Below are 19,309 nucleotides of genomic sequence, written 5' to 3'. Positions count from 1 at the left end.
ATTAGCATCTGTGCACTCACTATGGATCAGTGCTCTGTATATCAGTTATGATTGATCATTTTGTTCTCCCATGAAGTCCTAATACTTTGGCTTTTTTTTACTTGCTGAAGACATTTTTTTTATTTTTATAGCAAAATCCCCCCAAAAGCCAAAATCATCCCTAGGCAGCTGCCTAAGTCACCTAATGCTGGATCTGGCTCTGACAACTTCATAAGTATCAAGAGTGTAGTACACACATACTCAAACATGCATTCTTGTTACTTTGTGAGAAACTTAAACTGTACTGGCCTCAAGTCTGATTGATTTTACTGATGGTAGTAGAACCAATATCAGACCTACTAACCAAACTGTCCTGCCTCTCAACTTCAACTAATGGCTATGGCAAAACAGGAAAAGAATTTGAAAGCTCTTTTAGAACCGTGCACCCTCATATGTGGAGGATCTGTTCCACACCTGTGTTCACTACATACAGAACTGTGGAGGCAGAGAAATCATGGTGTCAGGGGTGCAGCCCATTGCCAAAACACATACAGTAAGACTATAGTTACTTTAATGGAATGGTACTGTCTACCTACAATAGATGGCTTTTTAAGAAAGTCTTGGGAAAGTTGTGAGCAGCCCATTAAACTTCAAAGTGTCACAGCAGATGTTGGCAATCCATTAAAAGTCAAGATATCAAAGTAGACTCTTGGCCACACATTACTGTGCAGAGACTCACAACCTATTCTCTGACTGCAGACATCTGGACTACAATGACTTAATCCCTCATCACTCCATTCACATGCTTAGAACTTAGAATGCCTCCAAAAGGAGTGAATTCTATTCTACCATGTAACTATGCCAGCTAGGAAAGTAGCATTTCCAATAGGTATAAAAATGGGCAGATATTGTTGGCCAATAAGTCCTTACTTTCTATCCAAATCTGTGTGTCATTGGTATTATTTGCTAATTAAGGGTGATATTATTATACTATCATTGCTCAGACTTGCATAATGTCATTGGGGCAGGAAGTAGAGAGAAAAGACCAGCACCAGGGTTAACAACAAACCTATGCACAAAATAAATAAATGATACCAGAATTGATTACATGAGGCTTCAGAATCCTAAACGTGTCATTCTCTTTTGTAGTTTTGAAGTGCGTTGACATGGTTCTAAGGCTAAACAACAACCACGATTATCTACATACTCTACAACATGCTCTTTTAGATTTTGTATGAAGCGTGATAGCGTCTACTGCATTCCCATTAGTCATACCAGAAAACAAAATTGCAAAGTTTGTTTACTCAGATGCCAAGAGGCAAATAAATATAACAACACTTCTAAACATTTGTATGTTTGTGGCCTTAATCTAGTGCAACAAGTACATTAATTACACTTCACATTATCAGCTAAGAAAAGACAATCAGCTGTAATCAGCAAGGAACCAAAAATATCCTTTAGCGCACCAAAACTTTATTATAGGAAACCATACATACTGAAAGCACAACAAGGAAGTCAGTAGGAATACAAGGCATTTTTATATGTATATTTTGTATGTATTTTGTGTTTTTTTTTTGCATATTTGGTTTAATGCTGTTTTTTCAATTACTTAATTATTTTCATTGGTTGGCTTGACTATATAATTGGCTGTGTTTTAACGGTGAAGCTGTTCTGATGGCATCAGTTTAATGAAAGCGTAAAATAAAAGTTTTGGTGCGCTAAAGGGTATTTTTGGTTCCTTTCTGTTTACGGTCGAGTGGTTTTTCTTAGTTTGGTTCACAGTGTTTAGCCACTGTCGGGTTCTGTGATTATTTTGTGACACTTCACATTATACAATTTCCCATGTGAAAGATAGCGAATGGACTCTTACTGTTTACAAATGCTCAAAGTGTTACACAAAAACATTTTTACACAATAAATTTTACCTTCTGCTTCATCCAAATCAATTTTGATTGATTTTTTTCTCCCTGTTTTATCAAAAGATACATCTGCTTCATCCTTATCCGTTTTGTATGACTTTTTTCTCTCTCGCTTATCAACAGGTAGGTCTTTCTTTAATATCCTTCCATCTTTGGCAACTTTTGTATCATCTCTTCTTTTAATAGAAGAAGAGTTTTCACTAATCTTTGTTTCCTGGAGCAAAGCAATATACAGTTTAACATGTAAAAACACAATACAAACAATAAGAATGACATGCTAACACTGAAATGACATAATTAATACAGACTTGAGAAATGAAGCAAAACAAAAATGATTTCATTACCGCTGCTTGATTGGTCCTGGCACATGGGACTTCAACAGACGTTTGCCTTACTGGTAAACCCTTTTGTTTGCCTACAGAAAAGACATCAATATATACCGGATCAGACATATCTGCTTTGTCGAACTTAAAGATAGTCTATTTACATATAATGAAAAGGAATACTGCATAAAGTAGTTAACAAGTTATTAGACTGAAACTGATTATACACTATCTTATTAAATACATTAGTAATATAGTATAATATAAGTAAATGACAAATTGTGTTTCTGTAGGTAAATGCACCCGGCACAAGTTGCTTGGCTGTAATTACTTTGAAAAAATGACAAAACCTGAAGTAATGAAATTAATCATTCAGTATGTGACATCAAATGTAGACAATTAAGTACAGAATACAAGGAATCTACACTATAATATGCAATATTAATATTTATTAACGATAAATTATTGCTGAATGTTAGGCAGAAAGCTAATGTTTATACCAGTTTACAAAATAGCATGCGAAGAGTTAGGATACTTCAGTAGAAAAACTGCAGGAACCTGTCTGCTGAGCAGACCTCTACAGATGACCCTTGCCCCTTCTTCAGGACAGGAAGCTAAAAATACCCAAATAAACTGCAAAATATGACAGAATATAGATGAGAACCACATACAACTAGGATTCCCCCTGCCTACAAAACAAATTCATTGCCCACACAGGGGTGGATGGAAGATGAGAGATTAACTACAGAATGTGACAGGCTCTCTTCCTGTTGAAGATCTCTGGTAACACTTGTAACAGGAGAAGAAAGATGTTTAGACTTGCTTTTAATTCTTTAGAATTTATAAGATCATAGGAAGTTACTAGGCTAATGGCCCAAGGGCCCTTAGACACCTAGCCAAGTTTTACCCTTGTTACCACGATTAGTATCTAATTCCAGTGACCAAGAGGGATACAGGTGGAACCCCTGGGGTGAATTTACAGTTACCCATCAAGTCATCCAGACTGCATTTGAAGAGGGCCAATGAGGTGCTCTGTTTGACATGAAGAGGGACTGTGTTCCAAAGGTGTGGTAATCTCTGGGAGACAAATCTGCCATATGAAAATGGCCTGATCCCAGACATACCTCATCAAAGAACTAGAGATGTCTTCTTTTACAAGAATTTGAAGACCACCGTCTGGTCCTTCAGAAATAAAAAGCCTGCCCCCCCCCCTCAAGGTCTTAACGGCCATCTGAGTGGTCAGATGGTCCTTGTTAGAAGGCTGATACATACTGTCCTCCAACTGGGTCACAATAAAGGGAACAGGCCCTCAGCAAGCTTATTAACAGCCTCAGAGACATCCGACTTTGACCTGGAGAAAGAAGCCAACACAGAGACATCTTCCTTCTGCTTTTTCTCCCCCCTTTTGGATATGGAAATACATCCAAAGTGGGATCTACTGATGACATAGTGGCTCATGCTACAGCTTTCAATTATTTATTCTCTAGGTAAGATAGACTTATCAGGATTTTAGGACAAAGGCCAGATAAACAGAGCTGTCTCTCATATTATGTTCATGTCCTAGGCAGAAAATACACTGGGTATGCCTATTCTTATATGAATCTGCCTTCCCAGATGCATTTGCCTTACTTAACTGACATGAACAAATTTCTAAAGATAGAAATATCAAAAAAGAGGAGGGGTCCCCCAACAATGTACTTAGCTTTTTCTCACAAAGACAACAGGATCCTTTCGTGTAGCTGACAGACTGAGCTATAGATGCAGTCTTGCTTCCTGGCCTGACAGAAAGAAAACTTTGTGATTCTTCGTTTTCAGATGCCTTTTAAGTACCAGCACACAACCCTCATGCTTAGGTTTAAGGTTGGACATACTATACATGAGGAAACAGCTTTTAAGGTTTGGCATACTGGCCAGACGTGCGGTATCATTGACAGAATACATCCCATCTGTCAGCATTACTGCAATAGTCATCTAATGATGAACATCCCAATTACTGTCCACCCTTAAAATAAGTTAATCATAGTGTAAATTATAGTAGCTATGGCTAAAACAGTTATTCTTCAAAAGACAGATGCCAACAGTTAACAATTCAAAAATTCTGTACACATCCACTTATACTGAGAAACCACCAACCACAAGCTGAAGTTGAATAATGAGATTATTTACTTAAAATAATTAAGTGCAGCAGTCAGGCAGCCATTAAGGAGCACTGGAAAGGCTTATCAGAAAATGGATTCATAATGCCCAGGTTTTGCAGACCACCTATGTCATGGGGGGGGGGGGGTCACATCCTTCAATGCAGTTCTCCCAGTACCTAGGGGTGTGCGTGCAATCACTAGAACTGTCAGGGGCAAAACCTTGTGATTTGTGGAAACGCAGCTTCTTCCCTCACTTTTGGTTCCTACAGAAGGACCTCCAAGGGAGGGAAGGGGCTAGAGAACCATATCCCTACATCAGGCAGGGTTTTCCCATCCTGTCTACTTCTGGATAATGTCACATTATCCCTCAGCCCAAAAAGTCCAAGCCATCATGGGAGGAATTGATAACAGACATCTTAAAGTGGTCTGGAAAGTCACACAGGTGCATGCAAGCATGCCTCGTTACAGTAATGCCAGTGCCTATAGCTCCTGAAGTGCCTTCTGCCACACTGGAAATGTGACACATAGACATGCATGAAACGGACTGAAGAGTGGCCAGCTGCAAATCAACAGACGTTCTCTTCACTGCAGACATGGATCCAGAGAGAGAGAGAGTTATGGACAGTTCTTGGTCAAATCTCTCTGGAAGCACATCACGTGTGCCAAATAGTTCAGTGCCCTAAACACAAAGGTCACTCAAGCATAAACCCACTTCATAAATCTGTCCAGAACCCTAGACTCTCTGTTAAGGAATAGACAGTGGAGCTTTCCTCCTTAACTCCTTTTTGGTGGCTGCTAACACTTATATGGAAGCAAAGGCAGACCCTTGCTCCAATAAGGGTGACCCTTCAAGGAGACCTAAAACTTTTCAGGCTTACACTGGATCAGTTTAGCCACATCTGGTGACTTCCATGGCCACTTGGAGATCAAGTCAACCATCTCATTCTTGGGAGGGACTACCCATGAAATAGATGGGCTAGCCCCAAAAGCCTCAAGAAATACTGACTCCTGGGATGAGGTTTCAGTGACCCACCTCATCAGGACCAAGGGAGCTTCTGTGGGGAGGGATGGATCCGAGTCAAAAAGGGAATTCTGCTCCCTAGAAAGAGAGAGCACTTTCAACAGCTTCAAAAGCTGAAGTAGTAATCAAACCAGAGACCCAAGTCCTACTCAGCTCTGTTCCAAAGATGATGACAGGCCAAGTTGTCTAGTGCTGAAGCTCTGAGAAGGAGGGATGATTCTGAAAACTTCTGAGTCGATCCAAGCCTACCACAGCAGATACCAACATCCCAGCTGTGAGATCCATCTAGGTCCAAACCACTTGGCATCAACTGCATCAGAAAAGCAGTCTGTCGACAAAGACCATGTCTTCAGATTTGACATAGACAAACCCTGGGAAACACTTGGATCCAAAAGCCCTGGATCAGGGAAGGAATGATAATATAATGAAAGTGCTCAGACATGGGGGAACCCCAAAATGGATTTGGGTCCTGAAAACTTCCTCACCATTCTATCCACATCTGCTTTGGATAGGCTCCTGGAAGACGGCACCGACCAGAGGGATGAGGCAGTGCAGGAGGGTCTCTAAGAATGGTGGAAAGTTCTTTCCTGAAGTTAGGGTGACAATAGTCTGGGTGAAATGAGGTTCTGGCAATGGAGAAGTGCATTTCCAATGACTATCATGTCCAAACCTGATATCAGATCGGAGGTCTTAAGAAGCTTCAGAGCTGAAATGAATGAAGAAGAGCCCCTCTGGGGCCACTTCTTGGACTGTTTGGTTTCTTTGTTTTTCTCCTTTTATTTGTCTTATCACCACTCTTTTTGCTATTAGTCTTTTCAGAAGTTTTTCTGATAGAACAAGAGACGCAAATGAAGATAAGTGAGATGGGGAAACTTCTCCCATGTAGTTAGGGGGAAGACATTTCAAGACCAATTTGTACCATCTCTCCATGACAACCCTAGTGCCAAAGCAGTACAAATGGTGCACTACTCATCAACATTTTCATCCCCAAGCAATGAAACATGTATATCAAAAGCACAACTAGCCAAACAATAATAATAATAATTATGTGACAGAAAAACAGTCCCAAAAGTACCAATAAAGAGAAAAATCTCTAATACTAAAATTTACGGGTCTATATTATATTCTCGAAAGCTGACAATATCGAAGCTGATATTGTTGACACGAGAATAGCGAAAGCGCACAACATCAAACGTGTGAACAGAAATCTCCGTAAGGGGAGATTTCCATTTACTTCAATGTAGTGCAGTCTCGTAGTTGGTATATTTAAGTAGCGGGGGATGTGGGGGGTGCAGGGGGGCTTGCCCCCCAGCTTAAACCCGTTAGGGTACTTTTTTCTTTTTCATAGGTTCATAGGTTGGTACTAGGCTATCAGCCCTAGGGCCTATACAAGCCTATCCATAACAATTCCCTGGCTATTTTTTCCCACATTATTTACTTTCCTGGACCCCTGTCTAGCAGGGCGACTGACGTGATCCCTGGGGTGAATTTCCTTTCTCCCATCCAATCGTCAAGGTTCCTCTTGAAGAGGTCCAAAGAGACACTCTGCTTGACATGTATGGGCAATCTATTCCAGAGTCTGGGGAGTCTCTGGGTCAGGAACCTATCCCTCCAGCATGTTTTGTTTATTGTGATGACAAGGTTTAGATCCCTGGAGCGTGTAGCTCTGAGGGATTGGGATTTCTTTAAGTGTAGCATGTCCAACAGCTCTGGGTTTGACATGGCCTTGTATGTTAAGCAGAGATCGCCTCTGAGTAGACGATATGCAACAGAGTATAGCTGGAGTTTTTTAAGGCGGTCAGTGTAGGGCATCTGCTTTAGGCCTGTGATTCTTTTAGTGAGGTATTTCTGAGGCCTTTCCAGTTGTTGCAGATGTCTTGAGAGGTACATACCAAATGGGGCGTTGTATTCTATAATGGGTCTAATGAGGGATGCGTACAGTGGGACAATGACCTCCTTTTTTCTGGATGAAAAACCCTTCGTGATGAGGTGTGCCACATAGAAGGATTTCCTGACTGTTGTGGCAATGTGGTTATCGAAGGTGAGACCACTGTCCACCTGTGTCCCTAAGTCTCTTATCACACTTTCTGTGTTTAGTGTACTGCCACCTATATGGTAATTCATGGATACATGTTTTTCCCAAAGGGGATAACAATACATTTCTTGGCATTGAGCTTGAGCCCATGGCTCTGGCACCAAGCATCTGTTTCTGTAAGGCCCTTTTGTAGAGTATCCACATCATTTGGGATTCAATAATGGCTCACAGTTTGCAGTCATCTGCAAACTTTGTTAGCCAGAGTCCCTTAGTGTTGACCTGTACTTCAGAGAAGTAGATGCCAAACAAGAGCGGCCCCAGGACTGAACCCTGAGGTACTCCACTTGTCACTTGTCTGGAGCTGGATTTGGAGTCGGCTACTTTTACAGTGTGGGTTCTATCAGTAAGCCATTTAGCAACCCATTGGGTAACATAGGGATTAATGCCCAACTTAGTAGGTTTATCTATGATTCCAGAGTGGGGGATGGTGTCAAAGGCCTTGGCAAGGTCTAGATAGGCTGTGTGGACCACCTTACCCTTGTCCATGGCTCTGGAGACTGATTCAAAGAAGTCAATCAGGTTCAGGAGACAAGATCGGCCCTTCACAAACCCAAACTGGGTGGGGTCCAGTGTTTGAAGGTTGCCAATGTCTTTGTTTATAAGTTCCATGATAATACACTCCATGGCCTTGCAGATAAGGCTTGTCAGACTGATGGGACGGTAGTTTCTGGGATCCAAGGTGGATCCCTCCTTGTGGATTGGGATAACTGTAACTCTGCCCCACTCAGTGGGCACGAAACCTGAGGTGAGGCTATGATTAAACATGACACTTAGGTGAGGTGCCAGTTCATATTGTAGTTCATGTAGTGCACAGCCCGGGATGTCATCTGGTCCCATGGATGCTGTATTCTTGGCTTTAGAGAGTGCGTTTTGTACCTGTGTGGCCATTATTACTGGAATTTGGCAATCTTCCGGTATTGAGATGGGCCATTTAGGGGGTGAGAGGGGGGTGAAGTTGGCACTGAATTGATCTGCCAGGATATTGGCAATATCCTTCGGATCAGTATATTTAATGCCATTCTGTTTTAGCTCAGAGCAGATCTGAGCATTGCCATTTAGATTCTTGACATAGTTATAGAATGCTTTGTGGTTGTCTTTGGAATCTTTGGCAATTTTATTTTCGTAACTAGCTTTGGAGGATTTTATGAGGCATCTCAGTTTCTTACAGAGGCTAGTAAGGGGGGTTTTTGCATCCTGGGATTTTCCTCTTTTCTGCAAAAGTTTCTTCCTTTTGTTGTAAAGTTTGTTTATGGCAGGGGACCACCAGATTGGCTTCCTTTTTTTGGATGAGAGCATTTTAGTTCTATTTGGGATGGCACGATTCATGCATGAGTGGATGTGCTCGTACAGTGCCTTAGTGTAGGATTCGGCAGTTGAACTTTCAGTTCCCGTCTGCATGGGTGTCATGAAGTTTGTCACTTCTGACTTGAGTAGCATGATGTTGGCTTTGGAGAAGTTTTTTATGGTGGTTTCTTTACTAGGGGGTGGGGGTGGGATGTGGATGTTAAGGGTGATTAGCTTATGGTCAGACCTGACTAACGAGGGGGTGACCATAGGTATGGAGCATTGATTTCCCATGTTGGTAATGACCAGGTCTAGGATATTGGACCCCCTGGTGGGACTATGGATTAGTTGATCCAGTGCGTTGGAATTTATGAATTCCAAGAACCGTTGCGCAAAGGTGTTGGGACATGAGTAGTTTTCCCAGTTAATGGCAGGGTAGTTAAAATCATCCAGTATTAGGGTGTTTGGTTCTATCTTAATATTTTCCAGTATGTTTAGAAAGGTGTAGTTTTTTTTGTTGTTTTTATAAGTTTGATGTTTGAAGACATCGACCATATGGTGTTCGATGTTTTCAACCGTCGATCTTATAATATAGACCCAAATTTACAACTAGGGAAAGAGCACCAAAATGGCACAGACAGAAAACTATTCAGAAGATATTTTTTTGTCTTTATGGTAAAGGGAGGTAAGAATAAGAAAAAGTACAGTTTTGTACCTACCATAAATGTAGATGTTCGAGTGTATATACTGCTGCAGTCATCACACTTGGGTTATCCTGTCGTCAGGTGGTCCCGCAGTCGGCCGAATCCCAAAGCCTTGGTCCGGTGTCAGTTGTCGTCGCTTCTTCCCTGACATCAGTGCGACAGGGGTATAAAAGAGGCAGCCAACGCCATTTTCTTCAGTTTTTCTTGCCCCAGATGTCAGGTGCCCCCAAATAGGGAGGCAATACAATAGTTATGCAAAAATAACTTAGTAGATAAATAATAGTACTAGCTGTTAGCAAATACACCATATAGACATGCATCCAATGGATTGATGTACATGGAACTATAACTAACACCCTGGTATGTAGAGGGGATGGTGAGAGGGTAACCTGGACTGCAGCAGTATATACACTCGAGCATCTACATTTATGGTAGGTACAAAACTGTACTATGTTCATCGTGTTATACTGCTGCAGTCATCACACTTGGGTTGAATCCCAAAGCTATGGATGGGTGGCTATCTAAACTGGGTTAGGCAAAGCTAGGATGCCCTGCAGTACTGCAGTGGCAAAACCAGCTCTTGATTTTGAGTATAAAGGAAGGTGGTAGTGCTTGGTAAAGGTGTGCACTGAACTCCAAGTAGCTGCCTCCAGAATGTCCTTGGTTGGAACCCCCTGAGGAAGGCTGCTGAGGTTGCTGTAGTCCTGGTAGAATGGGACCTAATATTAACAGGCACTGCTTTCCCAATGTGGGAGTAGCAAAAGTGGATACAATGTGCTATCCATTTGGAGATGGTCTGTTTTGAAATAGCCTTTCCTTGTGAACCTGCAGCATAGGCTACAAAGAGCTGGTCAGTTTTTCTGAAGGTCTTTGTCTTATCTAAATAGTAACGTAGCTGTCTGTGAATGTCCAAAGAGTGAAGGAGTCTTTCTCCTTTATTCTGGGGGTTTGGATAAAAGGTGGGTAAATGAATGGTCTGATTCAAAGCCACACTGGATACTACTTTTGGCATAAAGGTAGGGTTAGTTCGTAAAGAGACCCTGTCCTGATGAAAAATGATGAAAGGTTCCACTGCCATAAGTGCCTGTAGTTCTGAGACCCTGCGTGCTGAGGTAATATCCAGCAACAACGCTGTTTTCCAAGACAAGTATTGTAGTTCTGCTGAGAATGCTGGTTCGAAAGGAGGCAGTGTTAGTTTTTCTAAAACAAAGTTCAGGTCCCAAGCTGGCGTTGGGGGTTTTCTGGGGGGTCTTATATTCTTAGCCCCTCTGAGAAACTGCCGTAGTAAAGGGTGTGAGAAAATTGGAGGATCCGTATTATATTGAGCTGAAATGGCTGAAGCATGGATCTTAATGGATGAGAATGAAAAGCCTTGGTGTAGCATCTCAGTTAAGTATTGCAGTATTTGAGGAATGTTAGGTATCCAAGGATTTTGGCCTTTAGCCTGGTTCCATTCACAAAATCTTTTCCATTTGTCTGAGTAAGTTTTTCTGGTGCTGGGCCTTCTGGCCTCCAAAATGACATTCTGGACGTCCTTTGAGAGAAGTGTTGATTGATAATTCAAGGTATTCTCCATGCAGCTAAATTTAAAGTTCTGAGCTAGCTGTGAAGTATCAGAGTGTTTTTCTGAGTCAGCAGTAGTGGGAATTGAGGCAAGATCCATGGAGGGCTGTGAGTCAAGTTCTTTAGTAATGAGTGCCAGTGCTGGCGTGGCCAGTCCGGAGCATTGAGGATCATTTGTGGTCTCTCTGATCTGACTTTCAATAATACCTTGGTCAATAGAGGTAGTGGTGGGAAGGCATAGACTGTCAATGCTGTCCAACTGAATGATAGGGCGTCCACTTTCCAGGCTAGGGAGTGATAAGTCCTTGTGCAAAATTTCTGTAGTTGGCAATTGTTGGGGGAGGCAAATAGATCTATGTCTGGACATCCCCACCTTTGAGTTATCACTGAAAATACTTGTGGGTGTAGTCTCCACTCTTGAGGATCTGCCATATTTCTGCTTAATTCGTCTGCCAATATGTTTTCCTTTCCTGGCAGGAAATGTGCTTGTAGATGTATTTGGCAAGTCAATGCTGTGTTCCACAAGGTCATTGCCTGTCTGCATAAAGGGTAGGAGTGTGTTCCTCCCTGTTTGTTTATGTACCACATCACTGTGGTGTTGTTTGTCCTTATTAGTAGTTGTTCTGGATGCAAGAGGTCCTTGAAGGCTGTCAGTGCATTTTGCACAGCTAGCATCTCCTTTTGGTTGATGTGAAGATGCATTTGTTTTGCAGACCATTTGCCCTATATGCACTGTCCTGCCATGTGTGCTCCCCAGGAGTAGTCTGAAGAATCTGTTGTCATAGTTTGGTTTGCTGGAGGTAAGACGAAAGGAAGACCCTTGTTTATTTGACATGCTTGAACCCACCATAGGAACTCTTTTTGAAGGCATGGAATGAGAGGTATACTTGATTCGAAGCTGTGCCTGTGTTGAGACCATACACTTTTCAGGTACCATTGTAATTTCTTCATATGCAGCTTTGCATATGGGAGTAGTTGAATGCAGGATGCCATGAACCCCAATGCCTGCAGGATTTTCCTTGCAGTGAGCTGGGTAAAGGTTGCCATCTTTTTGAAGTATTGAGTCAACTGTTGTTTGTCTGGCGTGAGATAAGCCATCTGGGCCGTTGTATTTAAGCTGGCACCCAGGAATATTATTTGTTACGAGGGTATTAGCTTTGACTTCTTTTTGTTTACTGTGTACCCTAGGCAACTGAGCAGCTTTATTACAAATGCCTGATGCTGTAATAGAATGTCCTTGCTGTCCGCTTGGATCAGGCAGTTGTCCAGATATGGGTAAATTTGCATTCCTCGTTGTCTGCAATATGCAATTACTGATGCCAGGCATTTCGTAAATACTCTAGGTGCAGTAGATAAGCCAAAGGGCAATGCAGAGAATTGATAATGCGTTGTACCTGCCAAAAATCTGAGGTATCTTCTGCAATCTTGTCTGATAGGAACATACAGGTATGCCTCTTTGAGGTCCAACGTTACCAGACAAGACTCCTTGCCCAGCATGGGAAGAAGCTGCTGAAGTGTGAGCATTTTGAATTTGGGTACCTCCAGGTATGTGTTTAGAATTGAGAGGTCTAAAATGGGTCTCCAGGCTTTGTCCTTTCTTGGGACTAGAGATAGTCTTGAGTAAAAAACTTGACCTTGCTCCTTTGTAGGTACCTTTTGAATTGCTTTCATATCCATGAGAGCTGAAATTTGCATTTGTGCCTCTGCCCATTGATTTGGAGGCAGATTCGGCATGCCTCTCATCCGTGGTAAAGTGTGGAAATGAAATCTGTAGCCTTGGGTAATAATATCCAGAACCCATTTGTCCTTTGTTATGATGCGCCAATTTTGTGGAAATAAAGCCAGTTTTCCTCCCAAAGGTGCTGCCAGGGCAATTTTGCTTGGCAGGCGAAGAGGGAAGTCATTGTGTTTGTTTCCTGAAGGGTTGAGATCTTTCGTCTCCCCCTCTTTGAGATGTTGTTTGCCATTGTCTAGGCCTGAAAGAACCTTGTGGCTGGCCTCTGCCCCTTGGGCGTCTGTACCTACCTCTTTGGGGTCTGTCTGATGCAGGAAAGGACCAGTTTTTTGATGGCCAGTTTCTGCTGAAACGAGGAGGTTGTACCTGTAAGAAATCTTTAACTGTTTGCATAGATTTTGCCTTTTCTTCCATTTTCTTTAAAACTTCCTCTGCTTTGACACCAAATAACACATCTTTCTGCAATGGAAAATCCAATAACTTTGCTTTGACATGTTCTGTTAAGGCTTGTTCTTTAAGCCAAGCATGCCTACGAATTACAGACCCTGTGACAGCTGCTCTACATGAGGCTTCCAATGAATCAAAACCACACTGTAAGGTATGCTTTCCCACCTGCTCTGCTGCATGAAGCAAATCCTGCATCTCTTTGAAATCAAGTTGATCTGTCTGAGGGATCATTTTCTGTTTTAACTGTGTAATCAAGTGCTGTTGGTATTTTAGCATGTGGAATTGGCAGTTTAAGGCCCTCATGGCCAAAGTGGCAGACGTATACACTTTCTTTCCCCATCTTTCTAATGCTCTGGAATCTCTTTCAGAAGGAAATGGATTCTTAGCAGTAGAGGCCTTAACCCCTTTGGGACCCTGGGAAATGGTTTCTGGGTCTGAGTAGGACTTTTATATAGAAACTTATGAGCATCAGGAACTCGGCAGTATCTGTCTGGTTTAGCTGGTGCTGGAGGTAAGGAATCTGGGTTTAGACTAGATTCGGAGTAAACATCATCCAAAATGTCTAAAACTGGAGGAATTGCTAGGGGTCTATGCTGTGGAAGAAGAAACTCACGGAGTCTTTACTTAGAGTCAGAGTAATCTTGGCCTTCCCAGTGGAAGTGTTCCCTCATGGTGTGTAAAGTTTCCCCAAAAGAGTAATCTTCAGGGAGGAGATAGAGGGAATGGACTCTTCAGCATCTGAGTCTTCATAAGGAGGGAATGAGTAATCCTGGTCCTCAGAGTTGCCTGAGGAAAAGGATGCTTGGTCAGAGGAAGAAAAATCTTCCTCCAGTCTAGGCCTTTTGTCAGGAGGGGGTTGGGATCCCCTGATAAGGGTAATTAAATCAGCCATCTTAAGCATCTGTTTTTTAGGCATAGGGGCCTGTGGGAGGGGGGTGTGTGGACCCGGCTTCCTAACTTTCAAGGGAGCTTTAGCATAAGACTTAGTAGGGATAGTTGTCGGTTTGAAGACAACTCCAGAAACCGAAGGCCTATCCAAAATTTCCGGATCACCATCAGGGCTGGCGTCCGAGGGGTGAGGTGGAACCGGTTCCTGAGGCCCATCTGCTTCCATCTGGGAGGCCGTCAGAATTTCTGAATCAGCGGTAGTCAGGGGCTGCGTAGGCGCCTCGCTGAAAACCAGAGAACCGGCGTCAGGCCTGGCTGAGGCCTCGGTAACTGGTCTTGACCTTGGCTGTCTGTCCTTATCCTTGCGTTTTTTAATCATTGCTGATGTCAGTTGCTCTGACGGCATGCTATAGTTACATTTTCTGCCAAAATAATGCTGGGCGAAATCTGCCCGACACTTAATTGTACGTTTGTTGAACCTAGCACAAAACCGACAACCAGAGACGTCGTGGTCTGGGCCTAGGCAAGGAATACAATAAGAATGAAAATCCTTATGGGATATTTGCTTCCCACAAGAAATGCAATTATTAACTTTGTCTGACATCGGTCTGAGGCAAGAAAAGTTTCCCCAACGGGGTACTTAGCTTTAGAGAAGACTTCGGGCTGAAATTCGATTCGAAAATCTCAGGAGCTGGCCGACCGGCACTTGCGAACTACTTCTGCTTTGGGCACCGCGTGGCAAGAAAAACTGAAGAAAATGGCGTTGGCTGCCTCTTTTATACCCCTGTTGCACTGACATCAGGGAAAAAGTGACGACAACCAACGCCAGACCAAGGCTTTGGGATTCGGCCGACTGCGGGACTGCCTGACGACAGGATAACCCAAATGTGATGACTGCAGCAGTATAACACGATGAACATCTAAGATCTACAAGTATAGAGAAACCTATAGCCAATGACTATATATTCAAACTTTACAACAAAATTGATTTGACTTGTCTACTCTCATTCTTAAGAAATGAAGATCGCATCCTTAGCAAACAAGCAGTAAATGATATCTAAAGTAATTCTCCACTTGCAGGGGGTTTTGGGTAAAGAGAGGAGTCTGAGCTTTGGCTTGAAATCTGACAGAAACCAAAGTCAGATCTGAGATGGAGCAGATAACCCACACATTGAGGAATGGACAGAAGAGACATCAGATCCTCTAGATAACTTTGACTACTTCTGTGTTCCACTTGTAAAAGTCCTCAACTAGATTCTGAGGGGACTATAATCAAACTAAACTTCACTTTGTAAAGAAGCATACAAAATGGTCTTCCAGAGTCTGTTTTAAAGAAGAGGTTAAGCCAAATTACGCACCAAGCTTCATGTCTTACCCACAGTATTAACACAGTTATCGCACTCAAAATTAAGATGGAGTTATAGGGAAGCCCACTGCAAAAGCCATGGTAAAAGTCTTCTGCAGAATCTCCCTGATCACAGAAGATCCACAAGTTTCTCTACTGCTTGATCAACTAGGGAGGACTGGAATGTTAGCAGGTAAGACAAACAACTGAGGAATCTAAACTCCACTGTAGCAAAGCAGGACACCAGCTAACCAACCCTATCTAATGTCACTGATTCCTTAACAAACAGCATACTGGAAAGGTGCTGTGCTCTGGTCTCATATAATAAACAAAAACATCACATGACAGTTTGTTCCATAATGCTTATTCAGGATATTGCTTCACCCTGCTGAGGTATGCAGATGGAATCAGCACTCTTAGAGCATGAGTAGCAAAGTTCATATGCTTCAAAGTTGTACAAACAGCATCCTTATGGACAGGCTACAGAGATGGGATAATCCAATCCCTTCATCCATCTTGCCCAGATATCAATAAGATGTTTCAAAGAATTTTGTGGAAATAAAGCCAGTTTTCCTCCCAAAGGTGCTGCCAGGGCAATTTTGCTTGGCAGGCTAAGAGGGAAGTCATTGTGTTTGTTTCCTAAAGGGTTGATATCTTTCGTCTCCCCTCTTTGAGATGTTGTTTGCCATTGTCTGGGCCTGAAAGAACCTTGTGGCTGGCCTCTGCCCCTTGGGCGTCTGTACCTACCTCTTTGGGGTCTGTCTGATGCAGGAAAGGACCAGTTTTTGATGGCCAGTTTCTGCTGAAAGCGAGGAGGTTGTACCTGTAAGAAATCTTTAACTGTTTGCATAGATTTTGCCTTTTCTTCCATTTTCTTTAAAACTTCCTCTGCTTTGACACCAAATAACACATCTTTCTGCAATGGAAAATCCAATAACTTTGCTTTGACATGTTCTGTTAAGGCTTGTTCTTTAAGCCAAGCATGCCTACGAATTACAGACCCTGTGACAGCTGCTCTACATGAGGCTTCCAATGAATCAAAACCACACTGTAAGGTATGCTTTCCCACCTGCTCTGCTGCATGAAGCAAATCCTGCATCTCTTTGAAATCAAGTTGATCTGTCTGAGGGATCATTTTCTGTTTTAACTGTGTAATCAAGTGCTGTTGGTATTTTAGCATGTGGAATTGGCAGTTTAAGGCCCTCATGGCCAAAGTGGCAGACGTATACACTTTCTTTCCCCATCTTTCTAATGCTCTGGAATCTCTTTCAGAAGGAAATGGATTCTTAGCAGTAGAGGCCTTAACCCCTTTGGGACCCTGGGAAATGGTTTCTGGGTCTGAGTAGGACTTTTATATAGAAACTTATGAGCATCAGGAACTCGGCAGTATCTGTCTGGTTTAGCTGGTGCTGGAGGTAAGGAATCTGGGTTTAGACTAGATTCGGAGTAAACATCATCCAAAATGTCTAAAACTGGAGGAATTGCTAGGGGTCTATGCTGTGGAAGAAGAAGAAACTCACGGAGTCTTTACTTAGAGTCAGAGTAATCTTGGCCTTCCCAGTGGAAGTGTTCCCTCATGGTGTGTAAAGTTTCCCCAAAAGAGTAATCTTCAGGGAGGAGATAGAGGGAATGGACTCTTCAGCATCTGAGTCTTCATAAGGAGGGAATGAGTAATCCTGGTCCTCAGAGTTGCCTGAGGAAAAGGATGCTTGGTCAGAGGAAGAAAAATCTTCCTCCAGTCTAGGCCTTTTGTCAGGAGGGGGTTGGGATCCCCTGATAAGGGTAATTAAATCAGCCATCTTAAGCATCTGTTTTTTAGGCATAGGGGCCTGTGGGAGGGGGGTGTGTGGACCCGGCTTCCTAACTTTCAAGGGAGCTTTAGCATAAGACTTAGTAGGGATAGTTGTCGGTTTGAAGACAACTCCAGAAACCAAGGCCTATCCAAAATTTCCGGATCACCATCAGGGCTGGCGTCCGAGGTGAGGTGGAACCGGTTCCTGAGGCCCATCTGCTTCCATCTGGGAGGCCGTCAGAATTTCTGAATCAGCGGTAGTCAGGGGCTGCGTAGGCGCCTCGCTGAAAACCAGAGAACCGGCGTCAGGCCTGGCTGAGGCCTCGGTAACTGGTCTTGACCTTGGCTGTCTGTCCTTATCCTTGCGTTTTTTAATCATTGCTGATGTCAGTTGCTCTGACGGCATGCTATAGTTACATTTTCTGCCAAAATAATGCTGGGCGAAATCTGCCCGACACTTAATTGTACGTTTGTTGAACCTAGCACAAAACCGACAACCAGAGACGTCGTGGTCTGGGCCTAGGCAAGGAATACAATAAGAATGAAAATCCTTATGAGATATTTGCTTCCCACAAGAAATGCAATTATTAACTTTGTCTGACATCGGTCTGAGGCAAGAAAAGTTTCCCAACGGGTACTTAGCTTTAGAGAAGACTTGGCTGAAATTCGATTCGAAAATCTCAGGAGCTGGCCGACCGGCACGAACTACTTCTGCTTTGGGCACCGCGTGGCAAGAAAAACTGAAGAAAATGGCGTTGGCTGCCTCTTTTATACCCCTGTTGCACTGACATCAGGGAAAAAGTGACGACAACCAACGCCAGACCAAGGCTTTGGGATTCGGCCGACTGCGGGACTGCCTGACGACAGGATAACCCAAATGTGATGACTGCAGCAGTATAACACGATGAACATCTAAGATCTACAAGTATAGAGAAACCTATAGCCAATGACTATATATTCAAACTTTACAACAAAATTGATTTGACTTGTCTACTCTCATTCTTAAGAAATGAAGATCGCATCCTTAGCAAACAAGCAGTAAATGATATCTAAAGTAATTCTCCACTTGCAGGGGGTTTTGGGTAAAGAGAGGAGTCTGAGCTTTGGCTTGAAATCTGACAGAAACCAAAGTCAGATCTGAGATGGAGCAGATAACCCACACATTGAGGAATGGACAGAAGAGACATCAGATCCTCTAGATAACTTTGACTACTTCTGTGTTCCACTTGTAAAAGTCCTCAACTAGATTCTGAGGGACTATAATCAAACTAAACTTCACTTTGTAAAGAAGCATACAAAATGGTCTTCCAGAGTCTGTTTTAAAGAAGAGGTTAAGCCAAATTAACCAAGCTTCATGTCTTACCCACAGTATTAACACAGTTATCGCACTCAAAATTAAGATGGAGTTATAGGGAAGCCCACTGCAAAAGCCATGGTAAAAGTCTTCTGCAGAATCTCCCTGATCACAGAAGATCCACAAGTTTCTCTACTGCTTGATCAACTAGGGAGGACTGGAATGTTAGCAGGTAAGACAAACAACTGAGGAATCTAAACTCCACTGTAGCAAAGCAGGACACCAGCTAACCAACCCTATCTAATGTCACTGATTCCTTAACAAACAGCATACTGGAAAGGTGCTGTGCTCTGGTCTCATATAATAAACAAAAACATCACATGACAGTTTGTTCCATAATGCTTATTCAGGATATTGCTTCACCCTGCTGAGGTATGCAGATGGAATCAGCACTCTTAGGAACGCAGGTAGCAAAGTTCATATGCTTCAAAGTTGTACAAACAGCATCCTTATGGACAGGCTACAGAGATGGGATAATCCAATCCCTTCATCCATCTTGCCCAGATATCAATAAGATGTTTCAAAGAGAAAGGGAGGGTGCATCAGGTCAGTTCATGTTAGACTTCATCAGTCTGAGAGCATCCCCAAAAAAAGGATGTAAACAAGGGGGATATACAAGGAAGAGAAGAATCATTATTCTTAAACTCCATTTTTATTTTATCCCTCTAACTATTCCTTCTGAAGAAATTTCTATTTCAAATCATTTCCACTACCCATTCCTT

At 42.7% G+C, this 19,309-nt stretch overlaps 1 protein-coding gene across 1 annotated transcript in view; it reads right to left on the bottom strand.

The window, feature by feature from the left end:
* Positions 1–19,309, bottom strand: part of LOC122802295 — a 1,020,490-nt gene that overhangs the window by 99,207 nt on the left and 901,974 nt on the right. The window contains exons 13-14 of the mRNA XM_044071943.1: positions 2,243–2,313; positions 1,905–2,112 (exon numbers count right to left, since the gene is read on the bottom strand). Coding sequence (XP_043927878.1) covers positions 1,905–2,112; positions 2,243–2,313 — 279 coding nt within the window. The remainder of the gene's footprint in view (positions 1–1,904; positions 2,113–2,242; positions 2,314–19,309) is intronic.

The sequence above is a fragment of the Protopterus annectens genome, chromosome 5.part0 (genome assembly GCF_019279795.1).
Source record: "Protopterus annectens isolate FY-2018-M chromosome 5.part0, PAN1.0, whole genome shotgun sequence".
In the NCBI taxonomy this organism is placed as follows: Eukaryota; Metazoa; Chordata; order Ceratodontiformes; family Protopteridae; genus Protopterus; species Protopterus annectens.
The sequence above is the reverse complement of the archived record's forward strand: the minus strand, read 5'-3'. Positions and strand labels throughout refer to the sequence as shown.